General features: G+C 42.4%; 1 protein-coding gene across 1 annotated transcript; it reads left to right on the forward strand.

The window, feature by feature from the left end:
• Positions 1-7,806: 7,806 nt before the first annotated feature.
• Positions 7,807-10,064, forward strand: LOC147108740 (transcription factor Sox-18B-like). The gene is made up of 2 exons (XM_086005504.1): positions 7,807-8,186; positions 8,661-10,064. Exons 1-2 carry the CDS (start codon positions 7,907-7,909, stop codon positions 9,497-9,499), a joined length of 1,119 nt encoding a protein of 372 aa, XP_085861630.1. The 5' UTR covers positions 7,807-7,906; the 3' UTR covers positions 9,500-10,064.
• The last annotated feature ends 14,280 nt before the right edge of the window (positions 10,065-24,344 follow it).

Below are 24,344 nucleotides of genomic sequence, written 5' to 3' on the forward strand. Positions count from 1 at the left end.
CACCCCCCGATCTCTCCGGCCCCGCCCTCAAACTTCTCCCGATCTCTCTGGCCCCTTCCACGATATTCTCCTCTCCTCCCCCGATTTCACCGGGCCTCCCCCCCCCCCCCCAATCATTGTCGCCCCCAGCCACCGATCTTCCCGGGTCCCCCCATCGATGTCCCCCCGGCCCCCGAATCGATGTGACCCCCTCACCCCCCCGACCCCCAATCTCTCTCTCCCTCCTCTCCGCTCCCAGGCTGCGGCCTGGTGTTGATGGTCTACCTGCCCGACAGCCCAGGCAGTAAAATGGAGTCCAAAAAGGGTAATCAGATGCTGCTGTTAAATTCAGCAGGACCTGAGGGAAACCCATTCTTCCAGGTTTCCTGACCACAAAACTGTCCCCCCACCCCGCTCCCTCCCCGTTAAAATTGGGGCCTATAGATAAACACTAAGTAAAAGACTTTCATGGATAAATTAATTGATCCTCACTCTCAACGGGAAGCTACGCTCAAAAGAAGCGCAGGTAAGAGATAAGACTACAACACCACAGCAGTGATTCTCTGATCTGCACTTCCTGGAAGTATGAGATTGTGAACTTACCCTTTCATTTTATAGATGTTCTAAAATAACAAATGTTATTATGCACAAATATTCAAGCACAACACAAATGTTGTGTATTTATGGTATTCTTTGAAAATACAAAGGTGCCAAAGTAAAATTAAGAGTTGTCTTTTTTCTCTATTATGTGCTGGTTAGCTGAAGTGTGATTTTACTAAAAAAGAGAATGATACCAACTTTAACCCAATTCAGTCATTTCGAATTTATGCTCTAATTATGCATGATAACATTGAGAGCAAACTTTCTGTACCTGTAGCATGGTGTTTCATTGTCCAGACAAGCTGTCTCATGCCCTTTCAAAGTCAGGCTACTATATAAGATGTCACATTCTTTAGGCTTTAGATTGTAGCATAATTACTAGAAACCGGATTGACATTAACAGAACTAATTTATTTAGCGGTCTTTAATTGGGAAGGGTGGAGAAGGAAGTGAAGAGAAATAAAACCAGCTGTGATGGGGAAGCTTAGATTTCTCTGCATGGATGAGCAAAGATGCACAATGACCTTCCCACTCACATTTATCTTGTGGGGGGCTTGCCATGGCATTGTGTGTTAGATCGCAAATCTTTTTATTAGATTTCCATGATTTTTGCAATAATTTTAAGTACTGTATTTCAAACTGAAAATTTCTTAAGACTTTATTTTATGCAATTTTGTATCAGTGTCTGTGGTGCTGTTTGTGGTTCCACCTGTTCTATTCTAGCACAGAGTCATCTATTTGGATCGTTTTCAAATCCTGCCGTGTTTAGATTAGAGGAAGAAAGGCTAATTGGAATGTGATTTAGTTTCTCTAAGCTGATATTTTGATAATGCATTCACATTACTGTCAGCCTAAACTAGTCATAACAATTCCAGCATAAGAGACTGGAGGTTTGTTGCAACTTTAGCAGCAACTAGAAAGCAATTTCCACTTTGCAGTGAAAGTAAGTTGCTGCATAATCCTGTAGTTGGGGCCTAAACCAACTCTGGATTACAGTTGCGTGGGAACCCTTGAAGCAGACAGTTTTATGGCACTTCAGTTTGATACCGCGTGGAGTAACTCCACCGGCGTGTCCAAAGAGATCTGAAAAGTGCATTGAACATTTTAAGTCTACCTGGACCTGGACACTCCTGCCTGCACTCTGCAAACATTTAAATTTTAACCACTGGGACAGGAGCCCCGGAGGATCTTAAATTTGAATCCTAGTGATGCCCTTGATCAAATTAAATGCTGTGACAATTTATAGGTTGAGCAGGTTGGGCCTATACTCATTGGAGTTTGGAAGAATGAGAGGGGATCTTATTGAAATATATAAGATTCTGAAGGGGCTTGACAGAGTAGATACAGAGAGGATGTTTCCTCATGTGGGGGAATCTAGAACTAGGGCATAATTTCAGAATAAAGGAGCACCCATTTAAAATGGAAATGAGGAGGAATTTCTTCTCTCAGAGGGTCATGAATCTTTGGAATACTCTTCGCCAGAGAGCTGTGGAGGCTGGGTCATTGAGTATATTTAAGGTGGAGATAGACAGATTTTTGAATAGTAATCAAGGGTTATGGGGAGTGGGAAAGGAAGTATAGTTGAGGCCAAGATGAGATCAGCCATGATCTTATTGAATGGCAGAGCAGGTTCAAGGGGGCAAATGACCTACTCCTGCTCCTACGTCTTATGTCTTATAGAGCAAGAAGGTAGAATCCTCGCTTTAATTTGTGGGAGATTCCAGAACTAGAGGCCATAAATACAAGATGTTTATTAATAAATCCAATAGGGAACTAAGGAGAAGTTTCTTTACTCAGAGGGTGGTTAGGATGTGGAACTCGCTACCACAGGAAGTGGTTGAGGTAAATAGTTTAGTTGCTTTCAAAAGGAAACCAGATGAGTACATGAGAGCAAAGGGAATAGAAAGATATGCTGAAAGGCTGAGATGAAGTAGATGGAATGTAAGGAGAGTTGTGTGGATTATAAACACCACTAGTTGGGCAGAATAGCCTGTTTTTGTGCTGTTTATTCTATGTAATTTGTAGTTGGAGTCAGGTAGGGTACACAAGATACCACTAGTATCTGTGGTATAAATACAGCCTAAGAAACTGCAAAAGGAGGCCTTTCCATTTACTGCCATATAATTAGGCTTAAGGGAATGGTATCGAGTAAATGTGGTTGTGTTGCTCATATTCTATGCTTGGTACAATCTAATCATTCCAGGGAAGGCACTTAGTTGCTGTGGAAGATTCACCCTACACTGAATGTTCCTTAATGTAAAATAGAGCGTGTGAGAATAAAGTGAGATCCAAAGTACAGTTGCACATGAACTTGGATAGCTTGATGTAAGAGGAAGTGCAATGAGAGGTACAAAACACCCTCACAAAGTAACTGATGAAATTATTGGGTTTAGTAACGTTTACTGTGCATATATTTAAATGTTCTGGAAAATGTGAAATGATTTTAGTTTGCACATATCATACTATGGCTACTGTACCAACAGAGGAGGCTGAGGGGGGACCAAATTGAGGTGTATAAAATTATGAGGGGCTAAGATAGAGTGGATAGGAAGGACCTATTTCCCTTAGCAGAAGGGTCAGTAACCAGAGGACATATATTGGTCAGAGGTTTAGAGGGGATTTACGGAGAATATTTTTCACCTAGAGGGTGGGGTCTGGAACTCACTGCCTGGAAGGGTGGTAGAGGCAGAGACCCTCAGCACATTTAAAAAGTACTTGGATATGCACTTGAAGTGCCATAACCTACAAGGCTACGGACCAAGTGCTAGAAAGTGGGATTAGGGTGAATAGCTCTTTGTCGGCCAGCAGGTACAAGATGGGCCGAATGGCCTCCTCTGTGCTGTAAATTTCTATGATTCTATGACAATGTTTACGACAGCAAGCCACGGTGGGCCAACCTATGCTTAGGTTTATTCCAGTTTTAAATGTACTTTTTGTTATGCTTCCGAATCAGGGGAGGGTGGATTAAAGGTTAAGCGACAGGATAGCAGGTTCTTAATTTGAAAGACATTATTTGTGAGTTCACTTTAAATGTAACCGAGCTAAGTTCTGCAGTGCTGACGTGGAACAGAAGCGCTTTCCAGCTCCTCCCTTGGCCCTGATCACTGTGTTCCTGGAACTGCAGGGCGGTCTGTTGCATTTAGTTGCCAAGAGCTTAAGACATCTTTCACTTGATGCCCACGGTGAAGTGGAAAGCAGATGCACCAAATGATTACTGATACAGGAACTACATTCTCTAGCAGTGACATAAACATGTCGTTATTTAAAATCGATATGTTAAATTGTATTTACAACTTCAAAAATTCTTTCAGAACAAGTATTGTACTAACACCGTTTCAGTCCTTGCACCCAAGACAAACAGCAGATTCGAGTATAACTTCTTAAACCATTTTTACTATCCCTGGGATTTAGTAACTGCACCAAGCAGTTAGTAATTCCGTTTTGTGATTTAATATATTTTTTAAATTCGTGTAAATTTGATTAAAACTGCAGTAATCACTTTTTATTTACAGCCATTGTTTGTAAAATGAAATAAATAAAATGCGTCCCGTCTATTGACTAAAGCAGGACGAAATAGTATTTATTGATTGACTTTTTTGTTTGTAATTATACATTTCGATTACTTATCTCGTGATATTAAATGCATTGAATAATTGTGTGCAAGAAGTATTCATTTTAATAAAGGTGTATTTATTTAAGAACAGTACAAATATAATAATGACCTTGATTAAATAGTTTGCTCTTCCTTAGATTATTGAAACTCCTACATTAGTTATTTTACGTAGAATATTCAACAATTTTCCGGGGGAGGGCGTGTTGGTATCTGTTCTCTGAAAACTTATGTCTAAAGATACAAAAATCACTGGAAGGAAACTGACAAAACACCAATTACCTGTTAATCATGCGGTAGCGAACAGATAGATATTTTCTGGACTGTACTTAATGAACTTAGTTGTAAATATATGGAATGCTGTTTAAACGTGAACTGTTTCATTTTACAACTTGGTATTAAATGGGATAAAACAGATTAATGTTTTAACTGATAAAAGAAATAGGCAGTGGGTTTAATCGTTAACAGAATAACGTCAACTCTTAATACAATTTAGAATGAATTCGGGGAGCCCATTTACACCCAATCAGTAAGCGTTTGCAAGAGTAATAAGTGGCTCTTGTAATTGGGCGCTTCGTTTTTATTAAATTGTAGCTTCTTTCGAACGTGACATTCCAATACTGTTCACTGTCTAATTTCATAAAAGTCAAATGCGCAGATGGCGATCTAATAAAACGGAAAAGCAACCGCCGAGAATTAAAAGGTATTTTCGATCTCATTTGATCGAAAACCAAAGTTATATTGAACGACATTGCGGTGCTAGCAATCGAGCTATCAATTAGTTTTAAGGATTAATTGGGCACGATGATGAATTGTCTCTTCAGCTGGCATGTCAACAACAGTAGCAAGAGTTTTGTCAAAACCGCTATTAACATTTCCGAACAATCAAAATGAAGGAAACGCGAAAATGAAAAAACAGCAGTGCACTGTAATTCACCAGGGTTTCCCATGTTAAAGCTAGCCGGAAGCCGCTTTGAAGAAATCCACTACAAGTGTACAGTACTACCTGGACATAAAAGAGACACGGAAAGTTTTTCTGTTAAAAAAAATCAAATTCCAACTCAACAGTAGTGTTTAACCTGACGTTTAGAATTGCAACAATGGTAACATGCTTAATGCCAACACCTAATCCCCGGTTAACGGTACTAAGGAAATGCTGTACTGTCTCTGCGATAAGATGTTAAACCAAGACCTGTTCAGGTGTGTGTGTGTGTGAAAGATTAGAATAACGGGGGAGTTTCCCCCCGATCTCCCAGTTAACATTTATTCCACACCCAACATCAACTCACCTTAACTAGTCATTGTCTCAGTGTTGCTTGTGGGATCTTGCTGTGCACAAACTGGCTGTGGTCATAACCCACATCATAATAGTGACTACATTTCAAAAGTATTCTTTGGGAGGAACTGAGGATCTGTAATGCGCTATATAAATGCATGCTCTATCTTTAATTGGCTCTATAATCAGGTTAGAATTTGTGCGGTACCAATACACAGTATTACAAGAGAAGTGCTTAAATCTACATCTGTACTCTCACATATTTGTAATCACCATAAATAAGGACAAACAAGGGACAGAAAGGACCAAACAAAACATTAATTGCTCTGCCAGATGTCCCAGTAAAATGTCTGACCATAGCCGAGCAACTATGGATGTTAGAAAAAAACATTTGTTAATTAGTCATCTAAATGTCATTCCCAATGGACAAATCAGTGGGGAATTGTCACCAAATTCAATTATTGCCATTTTATCAGTGATACATATCGGTAAATCACTTTGCAAAATATTTATATAATGAAAAATTCATATCTGAAATGATAGACGATCTCATTTTAGCTATACACCGCTAGTTAATGAAGTTTCTGTATGGTGGGTGGGTTAAAACACCTGAAGGATTCATTGAACGGACATCTCATATTTTGGACCGGTCTATTCGAATAGAAAAAAGACTAATTAAACTTATAATCATATAAATAGAGTATGTTTTTCAATTTAGGTTTTAATTTTATTTTAAAGGCAATATGATTATTCTAAGGTGTTAAACTGGAACGACAGAAGTGCTGTTGCTGAACCTGCTTCTTCACGAGCAACCAGATGATGGATTGTACTTTTTTAATGGAATGTTTGAAGATGGTAAAATTAAAATTTATAGCACGTTTAACCCGCATGAATGAATAGCATACGTTTAAAAGAAAGACTTGCATTTCTATAGCGCCTTTCGCGACCACCGGACGTCCCAAAGCGCTTTACAGCCAATGAAGTACTTTTTGAAATGCAGCCACTGTTGTAATGTAGGAAACATAAAGATAAGTAGAGATCTATTCTAACATCTGTCTCTGTTCTATATTTAATACCCACATATGTGCCCAATAGCTCAGTTTATAATCATGCCCCCTGTAAGTTAGAAAATTGCCATTTCAAGCCCCACTCTAGGATTCGAGGACATGGTTTAAGCTGACACTTCAGTGCAGTATTGAGTGCTGGATGGTTGGATGGTTGGTGATTTTACTAAACTGAAGCCCTGCCTCTCTGTTCAGAGAGACACAAAAGGTCCCAGAGCACTCTGGGGTTCTGTAACATTCCTCCCTCCAACATCAGCAAAAACAGACTAGCTGGTTATTCACTTCATTTGTAGTATCTAGGACCTTGCTGTGCACAAATTGACTGACATGTTTGCCTACATAACAGTCACTGCATTTCAAAAGTAACCATTGATTGTGAGATGTTTGGAAATGCCCCTGTAATATATTAGAAATAATTGGAAGAAAACCCATTCGGGTCCTAATTTCTTCCACCAAGGACCTATAACCTGTCCGAGGAAGTCCTCTGGCCCATTTAGTTTGCTGAGGAAAGTTTCTGTAGAGTTTCTCCATAAGGTAAACCCAGTAGAGCTCCATACTACCCATCAAACCTGAACAGTTACCTTCCTTGAAAGTGCACCCCACCCCCCCGGTCAGTACCTCAAGACTGATGTACCAAGGCTTTTGAATGTCTTTCTCTACAGAACTGTGTAATCTACAAACCCGTTCCGAGCCAAATATTCATCCAGCCCTTAAATATCACAAGACTGATTGCTTCACCTGGAGGCTATTAGTATATTATCATATCCACTACTTTTAGGGAAAATATCTGACTTCAGGCGGCTCTTCAGTGTTATGTCTACATTTCCTAGCTATTTGTTCAGAGTTATTTGTTCTTCCATTATCCCATCTCTCGCCACGTTAAAACCCCGCATCTATATCTCCTTTCAATCTTCATTCTGCAATGGGAAAAATAAATCCGTTAAGTGACTTGCATTTTCATCACGTCGTCTTAAGTCTACAACCACTTACACTTGATATTTTGATAGTAATCCGTGTGTGTGTTACTATTTTCTGGGCATTACATATGAAGGTGATTGTATTAAGACTATCCAAAAATATGGATTTATGATAATCTCACTGTTCAAGGAGCCACCTTTAAAAGCATCAGCTAGCACCTCATTGGTTTGTTGGTATAATCTCCGCCTCTCTACAACTTGCTTTTTGTTTGATTGGTGAAATCACGGCTCCTGATTTCTGATTGGTGCTGCTTCTGTATATTTGCACTTGGAACAGCTGAACCAAGAGCAGAAGTTTCTGAGTAAGATTTAAGGTAGTACTGTATTGTGATTGACAGAGAAATCTGCCCGGTTGAAAGCAGTTGGCTGTAAGCGGTCAGATCAAAGTGTTTTGGCTGGAATGAGTATTTCTGAGGCCGATTACTGCGGTGTAGAGGATTCGCAGCCCGGGGGCTCTGGCTTGGACACGGCCGCCTCTCCATGGGCTCAGTCCGCGAGTCCTGCCTCTCAAACCGGACTTGCATCGGCTCAATCTGCGGCTAAACCGGAGGGGAAAGCGGACGCCGAATCGCGGATCAGACGCCCCATGAACGCTTTCATGGTGTGGGCAAAGGACGAAAGAAAAAGGCTAGCTCAACAAAACCCCGATCTGCACAATGCAGTACTAAGTAAAATGCTTGGTAAGCAGAGACATTTTTCAGTTACCGTACCGATACAAATAAAGGTATACTATAGAGAGAGAGAGGGGGGGGGACATCAAAGAAATGCCATCTGATTTAACTGGCCAATACGTGCATTTAGATTTTGCTGATAATACAGCAGTGGTTATATTCAAGACTTACAGATTTGGTAACCTGTGTTGTGAAATTGAATCAAAAAGACCGAAATTAACGCGCGAATGTGTGTCTGTCTCAAACTTTTTAAAGTTTTTTATTGGTAACTCTTCAATGAACCGAAGCCCTCATCATAACTTTTCCCTAGCAGTTTTAGCAAGTCGCTATATTCTGATTATATCTAACCCATTAGTTTTTTTTCGAAACAATTGTTCCTGACTCAACTTATCATTCGATACACTCAATTAATTTATTTCCGACATGTTCTGCTCGACAGTTTCGTTAATGTGTGTGTGGATTGATTTTTCTGTGATCCCACAGGACAGTCGTGGAAATCTCTTCCTTTTGACGAGAAGCGTCCTTTTGTGGAAGAGGCTGAGCGACTCCGTGTCCAACACCTGCAAGACCACCCCAACTACAAATACCGACCGCGCAGGAAGAAGCAGAGCAAGAAAGTCAAACGAATAGAGACCAATCTTCTGGCACAGAATCACGGCTCTGCCCTCAGGAACAGCCAGGGAGGTTGCGGCGACAGTTTCCACAGGAATCATCACGAAGGCAGACGCTCGGGCCAACATCAACTTCCTTCGCTCGGTCACTACCGAGATTTGCACGGCATGGGCCCGGAGTTCGAGAACTATGGTCTGCCCACTCCCGAGATGTCTCCCTTGGACGTGTTGGATCCGGTATTCTTTCCGTCGCACATACAGGAAGATTGCAATCTATCTTACAGAAACTACCAGCACCACATGGACTATAGCCGGGAGAAGCCGGGCGCCTTGTCCTATTCTGACCAAATCTCTGCCAATGTGGCCGAGTTGGTTCGGAACCCACAACACCTGTATTACAGCCAGCTGTGCCCCGGAGGCCAGGGCAGCATGTCTGCTCACCTGGGGCAGCTCTCGCCTCCCCCCGAAGCGCAACACGTCGACAACGTGGAACACATGGGTCCAACTGAGCTTTGGACAGATGTTGATCGCAGCGAGTTCGACCAATATTTAAATCTAGCAAGGACTCGTCCGGATGCCTCTGGGCAAAACTTTCACGTCTCTCTGTCGAAACTGAACCCAAGAGGTGTGTCCTGCGAGGAGAGCAGTTTCATTTCTGCATTGTCGGACGCCAGCAATGCTGTCTATTACAGCGCCTGTCTCACTGGCTAACGCGCAGCATTCAAAGCTGATCAGTCTCTGTAATGGTTTGTTTTCAATACATTGCAATAACAGTTTAATAACTTTTTTTTAGTCATGTATTCGCTTCTAATTCAGCCCAAGTGTGCGGAAATCACTGGTTGGGTTCCGATTTTGGGGAGGGGGAAATAAAGTGAACCAGAAATTGACAAGTGACTGGAAAAAAACCCCAAATGATATTGAATTTTTTTGTGTCGGAAGCAAATTGGTATTAAAAGCGGAAATGTATTAGTCAGGGATCATTCCAAGTGGAATATCCTGTTTTGTAAGCCTTTATGTAGCAGCAAGTACAAAATGTGATCAGACTACTTTTGCTTAAAATCCAAAAGAAAATGTAAATGTTGAGTTTTTTTGGAACTACCCTTTCAGCGTTTTGTATGATATTATGATACTATGATATTTTAGTGCTTTGATAACTTTATGCTACTAATTTACAAATGTGTAACACTAATGAAGCCTCAGATACACTTCAGTAAATAGTGAATTCTGCTGTAATTGCATTTTGTAAATCTGTTAATAAAAGCCTCTATTTAATAAATATTTCCATTTGTTAGTTGCTTTGACAATATGAAGGTCCATTATGAAATGTGTTTGAATACTTCTGATTGGTATATTTGCTCACGTTAAGTAACATCAATGTACATAGAACATTTCCGGATTACTTTCTGCACACAAGCTTCCCAAATATTATCCCTTTACTTGCATTATACATACTCATATTAAAGGCTCTGTGTTAGCCTGGAAATTAATACTAATAAGTAAGTTTAGAATCAGAAACATATTGAGATTATGATTTTATCATGAGACCTGATATTATCTGGTTCATTCTCAAGCCTTTTACACTTGCCTTATGTTATACATGATGCCCCAAATCACACAATGATTTTTAGAAATACTGGGACCCACTCCAGCTCTTTCTTACAGTAATGCAATTATCCCACTTACTCAGTGGAAGGACAGGAATGCACGTTAATATTGTAGTTAACTATCTATTCAAGTAAGGACAGGTTTGCTGAAGTCAGTTCACAAGTCTAAGTCACAGAGCTATTTATTACTTGGCCCAATGGTAGCTCTCCTCTCTAGTTCAGGCTTCAAGCACCACCCTAGGACTTAAGCACATAATCTAGCTTGACATTTCACTGTATTGTGGGAATGCTGCATTGTCAGAGGTACTATTTTCTGGATGAGATATTAAGCCGAGGCCCTGTCTGCCTGTTCAGATGGGTGTACGGTTCCTACTACACTATTTAAAGAAGAGCAAGGGTGTGTTCCTGTTGTCCTGGCCAACATATATCCCTCAGCCAACAGTACCAAAAACAGATTGGTGTTTATGGACCTTGATGTGCGCAAATTCGCTGTTGCGGTTGCCTACAAAACAACAGGGGCTACACTTCATATAATTCAATGGCTATGAAGCTCTTTGGGACATCCTGAAAGCATAAAAGGTGCTCTCTAAATGCATGCTCTTTCTCAAATCTGGGCTTCATTATTTTCAGTCAAGTTACTAGTTGGAGTATGCTAATGAAGTCTGGAGAACAAACAACATCCAACTAATAGCAACAAATATAATTAATTAACTTATAATTCAGTAACTCTAACCATAGATGGTGCAATTTTGTTTAATTCAACATTTTAAAAGTGCACTTTGCTGGGTGGGATTTTTAAAAGTAGGCGGTGTAAATAGTAACTCTTTGCTTTCACTTTTCTTCATTGTTTATAGTGGCAGCACTGAAAATGAAGGCAATGGTGGCCATATTCCCGGCCTGATGAATTTCCCACTTGGTAGTGCAGCAGTTTTACTTGCACCAATACTGGACCTTTTCCAATGATGGGAGACATTTTAAGCTCAAAACAAGATTATTAATTTTCCTTTTTAAAAATAACATGCGAATGCTCACAGAACATAAGCCTTTTTTTGGTCAAACTTCTTTATTCACTGGAGGAGCTCTTGAACCAGTAAGCACAAGCAAAACTGTCGCACTCTTGGGACTTAGGAAGGGGACGTTTTCAGCCATTTGGGTCGGTGGCATGCATCTTGTTTGCTTGCCACTTTCTCCCTCCTGTTGATAAAACTGCTCAACTCGATTAACATGATGGCTTTAATTGCTGAAGGTAACCCCCTTCATTTATAGATCTACTTTTGAATTAGCTTTGTACTGTGTGAAAGAAATATAAACTGGCCCAACTCATTCTACTTGAAGTACATTCCCTATTTACTGACCATAGAGCCGCAATAGCAGTGGCCATGGGGAAACCTGTGGTTGGAATCAATTCACATTCTATGCAAAAGGAGGATGCATGGAGGCAATTAGTAACATGAGGACCTGTGATCTGATCCACTTTTCAGTCACTCATTCAATATTAACTGTACTCATCAATGCTATGTATTTGCGCACCCCAATATGGTCTAGTACAGGTATATACTATTCTAATAATATATCACGGGGAACAGAGAGCTTTAAACCTGCTTTCAGCAGAAAAATCTTTTTCAGACTTCCGTTTTATTTTACTAAATAGCTTCAGTCATTTAGCTTGATTTATTTGATAGCACACTAGCCCGTGAGCCAGAAGACTGTGGGTTCAAACATTACTCTAGCATTTGCACAACATAACCTAGACTGATACTCCAGTGCAGTACGGAGAGAGTGGTGCAGTGTCAGAGGTGCCGTCTTCCAGATGTAGACGTTAAATCCAGAGGCGAATTGTCAAGTGAGACACTGCCTGAAATTCGGAACAGACATCCCGCTGGAAAGTTACAGGTATTTAAATTTAAATATATTCAACTTTAAATCGCCAGGCGATAGTGGATTCTCCACCCTTTTTAAACCGGCTGGCTTGATTTTCTTTCCCTGACTTACTGCAGCAATGTATTTTTTTTAATTCGCTTATGCGATCTGGGCGTCGCTGGCAAGACCAGCATTTATTGCCCATCCCTAGTGTGAGGGAGAATGCCCCACTGGAAAGTTTCTGGCCTCTCTAGTAAATTCAAAATCAATTTGAACCGTCGTACACCAGCGGATCAATTGCCCCTTTTAAATCGTGCCAGCCCGCTGAATTATCTTTTCCTGCTCAATAGACAATGTGAGGGAAGATGTCCCCTAGGATGGATTTATATCCTGCCAGCACAGCTGATTTTCTCTTCTTGACTTTGGTAATTTTTGACTTTGGTAAGTAGGCAATGTGCAGTAAGTGCATTCAAACTAAGGTAGGATATCGCACATGAGCGAAGGGGCCATAACCATGGTAACAAGATAGCTTGGTTAGACAAACTCATAGATTGCCTAATAAGGAGGAACATAGGAATAGGAGTAGGCCATTCAACCCCTCAAGCCTGTTGTGCCATTTATTTAGATCATGGCTGATCTGTATCTTACCTTCATTTACCGGTCTTGGTTCCATATCCCTTAATGCCCTTACCTAACAAAAATCTATCAATCTCAGTTTTGTAACTTTCAGTTGACCTTGCCTCAACAGCTTTTTGGAGGAGAGTGTTCCAGATTTCCACTACCCGTTGTGTGAAAAAGTGCTTCCTGACATCACCCCTAAATGGCCTAGCTTTAATTTTACGGTTGTGTCCCCTTGTTCTGGACTCCCTCACCAAATGAAATAGTTTTTCTCTATCTATCCTATCAAATCCTTTAATCATCTGAAACACCTCAATTTAGATCAATCTTCTATACTCAAGGGAATACAAGCCTAGTAAATGCAACCTGTCTTCATAATTTAACCCTTTTAGCTCCGCTATCATTCTGAGTGTGGAGGTGTGCAGAAACAAGAATTCTGGGATTTCAGTTAAGATCTTGCTTAGAAAATGGCGTCAGAAGAGACTGACAGTTTTATTGTGTGGGAGCTTAAACAGAAGGGTGTTTTTTCTTAGAGCTTGAGAGCAAATCAGGATAATACCAGTGAAACACGTCAGGATAACACCAGCACTGCAAGTCATACGGAAAGACAAGAAGACATCAAGGTAATTTCAGACCCCCTGGTATGAAAATAATAAATATATTGGCAGCAAGTAACAAACTATATTGTTGACCTTATCTGCTTTAGTCAAATAAAAATGGCACTTGGGTAAACAAGGGTTTCTGTGATTGGATTTTCTTTTCCAGGAATGCACCTTTGCAATGTTCTTCTTCAGGAGAAAATCGAATGTTGGTCCCCAAAATTGAGCCTCGTTGTGCCCGTTTTACACCAGTAATTAAAAAGTAATCATGATGCGTACAAAGCAACTGATACATTCTCCTGCATAACAACAGTCATTTGATGTCAAAGTAATTAACTGTGTATGAAGTGCTTTGGGGTATTTCTGAGAGATGTAATAAGGTGTTAGAGAATACAAGTCTGTCTTTCTTTCATGGAGATCTCAAGCAGTTTTTTCTGGCTGATTCACTCTATGTGTTGATTTGAGTTTTGTGTTTGGATGCAAACCTTTGACTTTGTAAGGTCTGAGAATTTAGAATTCAGTTGATGCTGTCGCATGGATAATCAACATCCTCACTACGCCTTTTAACATTTGTACACAAACTAAAAGTCCAGCAATGATTATTGAAAATACAGTTATCACACTGCTAGTTAAATCGATGTGCTAACCTCCCATTAAAATTCCTCTTATTAAAAATACATTGTCCCAGTTTTTTTTCCTCATTATTTAACTTGTTTTGCATGAAATAGATTTTCAAATGTACTCATTAATGACTGGTCTCCTGAATGGATTTAAGAGAGGTCAGGAGCGCTGAGACATGGCATCTTAGTCCATCACTCTCAGCAATGCTCACTCTGTTCAATGCATTGTCACTGAACATTCCTCAGGGATTCAATCTTTTACAGCTATTTTTAAATATTTAAATAATCCATTAGCAGCATTTAAAAAACAAAAATCCTTAGATAGGCATTCCTGCTATAACTAACAATATTGCAAAACACCATTTAGCATCGTCTAGCCACAAGAACATAAGAATTATTACAAGCAGGAAAAAACTATTAGATCCAAAGTTTAATTTTAATCTGGTTGCAAGTAAGCATGTGCAGAGGTTCATTTACACTGGACAGAGAGTGACTGTCTGGCTGTGTAACTCATATGTTTTTCCTAAATTAAACATGTAGATAGGCTGTTTTAAGATTAGCAGGTGGTTTTCATTTCAGTCATGTGTGGAAATGTTTTGGTTTTCTGCATCTGTAGTTACAAAAGCTGAAGCCAAATAAAAAAAAAGAAAAAATGTAAAAAAGATTTGTGTCCCTGAATCTGAAAAAGACTTCCTGCTGACTGGATAAGTGTTGACCAGGAGGTAGAAGTGGAGCAATCAGCAGGATGCACCACTTAAGGCATAGGGGAAATAAAAGATTGGATACTGTGGTGAATCATCTGATAGGGAAATTGGATCTCTAGAGACGAGATTTAGGGGAACCAATGTGACTAGCACATGCCAGCGTGACGTTTAAATGTTGAACCATTGGTGCTGAACTTTTTTGATAGCCATCTTTTCAGGATTACTTCACCTTGGGTCATCTCACCTCTTCCCAATTATCTTTATCATAGTTTAATCATCTTCCTTGTGACATTTTAGTAGTTATATATTGGTTCCTCTATGCACACAGGACATTTTTCAGGCATCGCTATTTGGATAAAAGAGCAGTTTTCTTCCTTGAAAATGCACAACAGAAAATGAGGGGCATAGCTCTTTGTTTACATATTAGACTGTGGACCAGTTATACAGGATAGTCAAACAGCTCAAAAAGGTTAAGATTGGCAAATCATTTATGACTCTTAAGATTGACAATTGTATGTCATTATCTTCAACAATTTATTTTGTTGCATTGGTCAACTCCAAGAAAAGCAAAATTGCTACCATACTAACATTATATGACAAAGATATACACTAAATAAAAAATGTCTCTCAGCCCATTTATCTCATCCCTTACGAGAAAGCTAAGGAACCCCCTCATATAATTTAACTGCCTCCAAAGATATATTACAAAGATGAGGGAGATGTTAAGTACAGATGAGGATCCGTATAAATCACAAAGCTTTGGTTAAAATGAAATAAAAGCATGCTATGGAGCAATTTTGAATTATTTAACAATATATTACACTTGAATCTGAATGGGTAGAATGAATAATTTTTATTTCTCTATTGTATTTTTAAAAATGTTCTTAACTTCCCTGAAGGCAGTGGCTCCACTGGATCAGGGCTACCTCTTGACAGTGGGAATCTTGCCAGGAGCTCACCATGTATATGCAATGAGCCCTGATCCAGGAAAATAGGTTGGGGTTAGGGCAGATACAGAGGGGTGGAAAACCTGCAGGAAATTCGCACTGATGAGAAATCACCCCCCGCGCAGTGACATTAGACTATTCAAACATGAGGAGCTGCGTCCATCCTTGCACTTTCCAGTAGGGATCACTGGATAATGATCAAAAGTGGGAGAACCCTTGCTGATTTTCCCCCTTCCGACCCCAGGGTCACTGAGACCAACAGCAATGTCCCCACCACTGCCCTTGCCAAGATTGGCAAGCTTAAAGAAGGTTTGGAAACACAACAGATAATCCACTTAGCTACTAAGCCATTAGGTATTCCATGTTCAGTTTGTTTTTGTGTTTTTTTTCCTCATGCTTCTTTTATCACTAATTTTCCGCCCTTCCCGATTCGCTTCTTAAAGATGTTGGCTCCATGCTGGGATATGATGGGCACCTGCTGGCAGCTCACCTAAATCATGTGATGTGTACATCAACACTGATTGTTGACAGTCTATTTGATCATAAGGCTAATGGAGTTTTAGCCTTTACCTTAAGGGAGCTGGAATACAAAGGGGTGGAAGTTCTGCACAGTTGTACAAAGCTCTAGTTAGACTACATCTGGAGTACTGCTTTCAGTTCTGGGTACCTGAGGAAGAATATATTGGTCTTGGAGGGGGGTGCAATGCAGATTCACCAGAATGATACCGGGGCCAAAAGGGTTCAATTGTGAGGACTGATGGCTTGAATTCCCTTGTGTATAGAAGATTAAGGGGTGATCTAATTGAGATGTTTAAGATGAAAGGATTTGATAGGATAGATAGAAACTATTTCCTCTGGTAGGAGAGTCCAGAACAAATGGGCGTAACCTTAAAATTAGAGCCAGGCCATTCAGGAATGATGTCAGGAAACACTTCTTCACACAACGGGTAGTGGAAATCTGGAACTCTTTTCCCCCAAGAAACTGTTGAGGCTAGGTCAATTGATAATTTCAACACTGCGATTGATAGATTTTTGTTAAGTAAGGGCATTAAGGGATATGGAACCAAGGCAGGTAAATGGAGTTAAGATATAGATCAGCCATGATCTAATTGAACAGGATCGAGGGGCTGAATGGCCTACTCCTGTTCCATGTTTTGGGCGGAAGCCTAAAATCGACCACTCATGAAACTTTCTAACAGGGAGTCAGGAGTGGGAACCCTAACTGATATTTAATCTTTTTAATCCAGTAAGCTAAGTGAGGCCAATTATACCACCATTGCTACTTTGTCTGAGATCAGCTAACTCAACCCAGAGCAGAGATCAAACCTGTTAGCCTCTGGGTCTGCATGGCTTAGTATCGTACCACTTACCTATTGAGGAAGCCCTAAAATACTGCTTTTTAAAAAATAAGTTTCAAGCCTTACTGTGCAAGTTGAAGCCCGTTGCGAAGGTGATGTCATTGCTAATATGTTGCTTCATTCTCCATTGAATGATTGAGGTAAGCGGTCAGCCATTGTACCACAGTTGTCATACCCTTCCTTGAGCTGCCAGTAATACTGACTTAAGTCATTTTTACAAGCATCCTGTCTGAGTATTTTACTTGAAGGAAGTTCTTTGTGACAAATGTTGAATCACACAATTCATTTTGCAGCAAAGTCTCTCAGGAAGGAGACAGAGTTGATAGCCATTTATTACTCATTTTCTAGTCCTATATTTCCTTGTACATTATGCACAGTTCAGTATTATTTCCCTGACTGAACTTCAATTTTTAAAAACTTTTATAATTGTGGAACTTTAAAAACCTTGCGATACAACAGCATTCACAGTCCTGTGGCATTTTGAGCTGAGATGTGAAATGTTACCGCTTTGAAATTTTTTAACAGATTGGATAAAATAAAGAAAACATGTTTCACTACTGACCATCCTGTGATTGTAATACTTGCAGGTGTTGGCTCTCTTTAAACTCCTCTCCTTCCAGAGTAGCACTGGCCCTTAATGGCAAGCGATGGGAGTTTAACAAGGTGCAGTATTGATTGCAGAGTTTTCCTGTTAATGAACTGCTCAGAATGCAGATAGATTCTGATTTTATGTTTGGTTGAAGCTCATCCCTAGATTTGTCGAGGACTTCTTCCATCGATCAAGATTTAAATTTTTCACCCCTTTGTTCTCAGGATTGGTTTATCATTGGCAATTACAGGACTTGACCAAGCGGCGATGAAGGAATAGCGATGTATGTCTGAGTCAGAATGCCTTGTGATTTGGAGAGGAACTTGAAGGTGATGATGTTCCCACGACATCGCTGCTCTGTCCTTTTTGGTGGTACAGGTTGCAGGGAAGAGAGCTGCTGTCGAAGTAACCTTGGTGAGTTGCTGCAGTGCATTCTGCAGACCGTACATACTGCAACCACAGTACACCAGTGATGGGAGGGGTTGGATATTGAGCCTGGTGGCTGGTGCCGGTAAGTGAACGGCTCTGTTTTGAATGGTATTGAGGTTATTGAGTGTTGTTGTGGCCTCACCCATCCAAGCCAGTGGTGAATATTCCATCACACTCCTGACTTGAGCCTTGTAGATGGTGAGGAAGTTTTATGGGGTCAGAAGGTTTGCCACACATCCCAACCTCTTCCCTGTTCTGTCTGGTCCAGTTAATAGAGCCATAGAGTCATAGAGTTATACAGCTCAGAAGGAGGCCCTTCAGCCCATCATGTCCGTGCCGGCCATCAAGCCCTGTCTATTCTAATCTCATTTTCCAGCACTTGGTCCATAGCCTTGTATGCTATGGCGTTTCAAGTGCTCATCTAAATGCTTCTTGAATGTTGTGAGGGTTCCTGCCTCTACCACCCTTTCAGACAGTGAGTTCCAGATTCCAACCACCCTCTGGGTGAAAAAGTTTTTCCTCAAATTCCCTCTAAACCTCCTGCCCCTTATCTTGAAACTATGCCCCCTAGTTATTGACCCCTCTACTAAGGGGAAACGTTCCTTTCTATCTACCCTATCTATGCCCCTCAAAATTTTGTACACCTCAATCAGGTCCCCCCTCAGCCTTCTCTGCTCTAAGGAAACAACCCCAGCCTGTCCAGTCTCTCTTCATAGCTGAAGCGCTGCAGCCCAGGTAACATCCTGGTGAATCTCCTCTGCACCCTCTCCAATGCAATCACATCCTTCCTATAGTGTGGTGACCAGAACTGCACACAGTATTCCAGCTGTGGCCTAACTAGCATTTTGTACAGCTCCATCATAACCTCCCTGCTCTTATATTCTATGCCTAGGCTAATGAAGGCAAGTATCCCATATGCCTTTTTAACCACCTTATCTACCTGTCCTGTTGCCTTCAATGATCAATGTACATGCACACCAAGGTCCCTCTGATCCTCTGTCCTTCCTAGGGTCCTACCATTCATTGTGTATTCCCTTGCCTTGTTAGTCCTCCCAAAATGCATCACCTCACACTTTTCAGGGTTAAATTCCATTTGCCACTGTTCTGCCCATCTAACCAACCCATCTATATCGTCCTGTAGCCTGAGGCTTCCCTCCTCATTATTTACCACTCCACCAATTTTCGTGTCATCTGCGAACGTACTAATCATACCTCCTACATTCATATCTAAATCATTAATGTACACTACAAACAGCAAAGGACCCAGCATCGATCCCTGCGGTACACCACTGGACACAGGCTTCCAGTCACAAAAATAACCTTCAACCATCACCCTCTGCCTTCTGCCACTAAGCCAATTTTGGATCCAATGTGCCAAATTGCCCTGGATCCCATGGGCTCTTACCTTCTTGACCAGTCTCCCATGCGGGACTTTGTCAAAAGCCTTACTGAAGTCCATGTAGACTACATCAACTGCACTACCCTCATCCACACACCTAGTCACCCCTTCGAAAAATTCAATCAAATTGGTTAGACATGATCTCTCCCTGACAAAGCCATACTGACTATCCTTGATTAATCCTTGCCTCTCCAAGTGGAGACCAATTCTGTCCCTCAGAATTTTTTCCAATAATTTCCCCACCACCGATGTTAGGCTCACTGGCCTGTAATTCCCTGGTTTATCCCTACTACCCTTCTTGAATAATGGTACTACGTTGGCTGTCCTCCAGTTCTCTGGCACCTCCCCTGTGGCTAGAGAGGTTCTGAAAATTTGTGTCAGTGCCCCTGCAATCTCCTCCCTTGCCTCACAAAACAGCCTGGGATATATCCCGTCTGGGCCTGGGGATTTATCTACTTTTAAGCCTGCTAAAACCGCTAGTACCTCCTCCCTCACGATACTAATTTGTTCAAGTATATCACAATCCCCCTGCCTGATTTCTATGCCTACATCATTCTTCTCCATAGTGAACACGGGTGCAAAATATTCATTTAAAACCTCACCTACATCTTTCGGCTCTACACAAAGATTGCCACTTTCTGGTCTTCTGGTCAATGGGGCAAACTCCCCTCTAACCATACTTCACGGTTTTCACCCACCAGCCAACTCCTCACATTCAACGGCCTTTTAACAAAATACACTTGCACAGGAATGCATTATTGATGTAAGGAGACTCAATTCCTAGGAAACACCTGTGGTTCCTGCACATGTGCAAAGGAATGCGTTTCCTTCCCACCCCATGAACATTACAGACACTCATGAGTACTTGCTGTTAACACACGTTATTCATTCTTTATTCTAAAATATTATAATTATCTTCCTTTATTAGGTAAAGCTTATAAGAAGACATCACCTTTTTTTTGCCTACTAAACTGAGACCACATTAGGTCATTTTACCAACACTAGATATGATCTTTCGTCCATTTTGTACATGTTAATTTTTTGGTAAAAGCTTCACTCACCAAAAAAACCGTAAGCCATTATTTCCCAGGTGGAAAGGGATTGTGTTAATTTTCTCCTGTTTAAAACAAAACTCAGCTCTTAACTTTCACTTTAATACAACTGCAGGAATATTTTCAGTGAGGGAGAAAAACACTGAGGGTCCAACAAGGCAAATGATGTTCCTGTACTGAGGCGCTGTCTGATTTTTATTTTACTTGTGTGGGTCTTTATTATTTTTATTGCAGCTCTGCAAAACATATCTGCAGTGTATGGTGTTGTGTCGGTACCTTTCTACCTAGACACAATTTAGGACTCAGAACTCAGAGATTCAAACATGAAGTGCTTTATTGGAAGGAAAGGAAGTTCTGGAAAGTTCTGAACAAAGAGAGCTAAAACTTAACAGAGAACACCCAACCATTTATCTCCTGTGACAGCGCCACCACAGGTGGGAGGAGAACACACAATACATAACATATGGGGAAAGTTTATTCCGTTATAATACATTGCGAGCTATGTAATACAGTGGTCCACTTGCTATAAAACAGTGCGCCTTCCAACTTTGAACAATGCCTAGAGTAATCTGTTAGCATTATAAAAATAGGAGCTACCATCAAGCGATTGCATGTGTTTAAAGGGTAATTCCGTGATCCAGCACTTCTACCAGGAAGCAGTGCTTGCAGGAACTGTATCTCGGAAACATCAAAGCTGCATGCCTGCGAATTCCCTGAGATGCACTTCCTGCGACCACTACTTCCTGCTGGGAACACTGGATTACCCCATAATCTCCTCTCCTGGTTCACATATTTGTTTTTTAGCCACTTTTGCTTTGCTCCAATTGTTATGACATTATTCAAACTCCTCACTGAGACCACTGCTTTGCATGCCTCTCAACCTGCAACAAGTTGTTATGGTGCAATTTGGCTCAGCATATGGTACGGGATCACGGTTTTCTGTACAGCTGACAAATCAGCTGAATTTGCTGGCTTGGGAGTCCACTGCTGCTTTTCTCTGCCACACTGTTGAACATTAGGGGGAAAAATTCAGTATCGCCCTGTTTGGGGCGCCATTAGCGGCCGTGCGCAAAGTTTAGCGCCTGGCGCTAATTATCGCCTCCGATGGCAAACTTGGCTTTTATCGCCCCTGGAGGTGATTGGAGCGCTAAATCAGGCGCTACACACCTCTCTTAAGGCGCTAAGGCCGAGGAGCGAGGCGCTACCTCAGAGGGCGGGCGCAGTGCAGGTGCTGTCAGTTAGCGATTGAACACAGACACACTGGTGCCGGTCAGTTCTTAAAGAGGAGGGTCGATCTTGCTCTGCAGCCACATCCTGCTCATTGGAGCCTTGAATCTCGGCCTGGGCAGACCTGTGGCTAAATCTTGCAGCCAAGGACTATGGAGAGGGCCAGGGAGCGAGCACAGCGCTTCTGCGAGCGGGCCTTGGAGGCTCTGGTTGGCGCGGTGGAGCGCAGAAGATCTATTCTGTACCCAGAGAGTGGCAGGAGGCCTTTGCCACGCGAATACAGAAGAGTGTGGAGGGCGGTGGCTCAGAGAGTCTCCTCAAGCAGCATGGTGCCTAGGACCCATCTCCAATGTAGGAAAAAGTTCAACAACCTCACTCGGGTCGTCAGGGTGAGTGCCTTTTTTACAAAACCTCTCCATCCCTCCATCTCAACCTCACTTTATGGCCAGAGGGTCTTAAAAGCCCCAATGCCCAATACTCATCCAACACCTATGGCCCTTTCATCAAACACACACGCACATTCCACACTTTGCATACAGTAAGGGCTATTCAACTATGGGCGGCACATCAGGCAAGACCATGGCTGCATACAGTAAGGGCTATTCAACTATGGGAGGCATTTCAGGCAAGACCATGGCTGCATACAGTAAGGGCTATTCAACTATGGGAGGCATTTCAGGCAAGACCATGGCTGCATACAGTAAGGGCTATTCAACTATGGGAGGTATTTCAGGTAAGACCATGGCTGTATATTTACTCAGACGCCGTCCTTTTTCTTGCAGGCCAAGCTGTCTCAGGAGACAGCAGCAACGGACCGGTGGAGGGCGGCCTCAGCTGCAACCCCTCAGCAATCTTGAGGAGTGCGTCCAGAGGATTGTGGCAAGTCGGGTGATTGGTCCCGTCACCACTGGAGATGCTGACACTGTTCTGGACAGCAATGGTAAGGTCATCACCTTTTTGTCCTCTCTCCTTCCACTTGTTCCTCACAACACCAGCCTTTGACACCTTCAATCCAAATTACTAAATCGCTGCACTCATGCCTCCCTCGCTGCCACCCTGTCCTCACGCTAAAGCCACTCTTGTACCTCCCTACTTTCAGATGGTGATTCACCAGGTGAGGAGACGTGCCCTCAAGCTGCCAGTGGGAGTGAAGCTGAAGGCAAGGAGGAAGAGGAAGGCAGAGCATCAGTGCCACCCTCTCCCGAGGAAGCCCATGCCCACACTGGGAACACGCCTTCCCTGGAGGGGAGCAGGGGGGAATGGTCTGATGAGGGTGAAGCTCCAGGACCCAGCGGGCTGCAGCAACGCGATGGGGGTAGGGAAGCTCGGGGGCCTTCTCCCCGGAGGGAGAGTAGGCCAGCGAGTCCTGCTGCACTGGACGCAGAGGAGGAGTGGGTCCTCGCTGAAATAAGCGCCCAGGCAGAGCACAGGCACACTGAGCTCATGGCTGCAGTGGCAAGGGTGCCCAAATCCATTGAATCACTGGCAAGGAGTGTGGAGCACTTTGCTGTAGCACAGGCGGCTGCCACGCAAATGCTTAGTGCTGCAATGCAGTCACTGGCTGCTCTCATGCAGACGCAGATTGAGGCCACGCGAGCACTGACTGCTGCCATCCTCGCTGGTTTGGACACATTTCCCCGGGGCTCTCACCGCGCCACAGCAGGCCAGCAATCTGTGCTCCAGCAGATTGCTCTGGATGCTGAAGTGCTGCCCCGTGGGAGTGCCAGTGTGTCGGTCGAGCAGGGAGTTGCTGTCCTCTCTCAAGATGACAGCATTCCTGCTGCCACCACTGTCACTTCTCCACTGTACTTGCCACTGCCTGTAGGACAGACTGCTGCCGCCCATGCAGAGTTAGTGCAGTCTGCAGCCGGGCCCTCGAGGCCCAGAGCTGGTCGAGGCCGTCCTTCAAGGGCATCTGCAGTCTCAGGTTGTGACAATCAGCAGCCTTCCACCAGCCTTGCTCCAGCCACTGGGGTCCCATTATGGAGGAGCTGCAGGGTGGGAAGGGGGGAATTTCGCAAGGGAAGGAGATCACCCTCGAAGGGCAAAAAGTAGGAGGTGTGACAAAATGTTGTTCATTGTTTTATTAAAGGCCGAGGTTCGTGGTCAAATTTTTAAAAACTGTTTTGGACATTGTCTCCAGGTTGTGAGAGCCAGTTATGTTAATGACTGTTTTTTTTTGTGTTTCTTTCTATTAGTTTGTCTTGCGGAAATGAGACACACAGAGTTTGTAAAATAAATAAGTTTCTGTATTCAAAATGTACAGGTTTGGTCTTTGCAATCATTGTTGCCTTGACTGGCTTAGGGGTTGCGGGATGGTTTCATTCAGGTTGTTTGAATGGCAGAAGCCATTTCCTCAGAAGGGGCCTAGAAGCGACTTGCTATGAGCCTTTGACAGACAGCCCTTCCACTTTGTACATTGTGTGCCTCCCTCCCGCCTTGGTGCTGCTGATGATCATCCTCCTCATCTTCCTCCTCCTCCTCTGGTGGTGCTCCAATGCCTGGTGGCATTGGCTGGGTCCTGAGGATTGCAAGGTTATGCAGCATGCC

This window comes from Somniosus microcephalus, chromosome 13, assembly GCF_052327205.1.
Source record: "Somniosus microcephalus isolate GS21.2 chromosome 13, FLI_Smic_1.0, whole genome shotgun sequence".
NCBI classification, from domain to species: Eukaryota; Metazoa; Chordata; class Chondrichthyes; order Squaliformes; family Somniosidae; genus Somniosus; species Somniosus microcephalus.

Excerpts from the sequence above, each read along its gene's own strand:
- LOC147108740 (XM_086005504.1), top strand. The coding sequence starts at position 7,907 with ATGAGTATTTCTGAGGCCGATTACTGCGGTGTAGAGGATTCGCAGCCC. Across the intron at positions 8,187-8,660 it reads AGTACTAAGTAAAATGCTTG|GACAGTCGTGGAAATCTCTT; the intron begins GTAAGCAGAGAC and ends GTGATCCCACAG.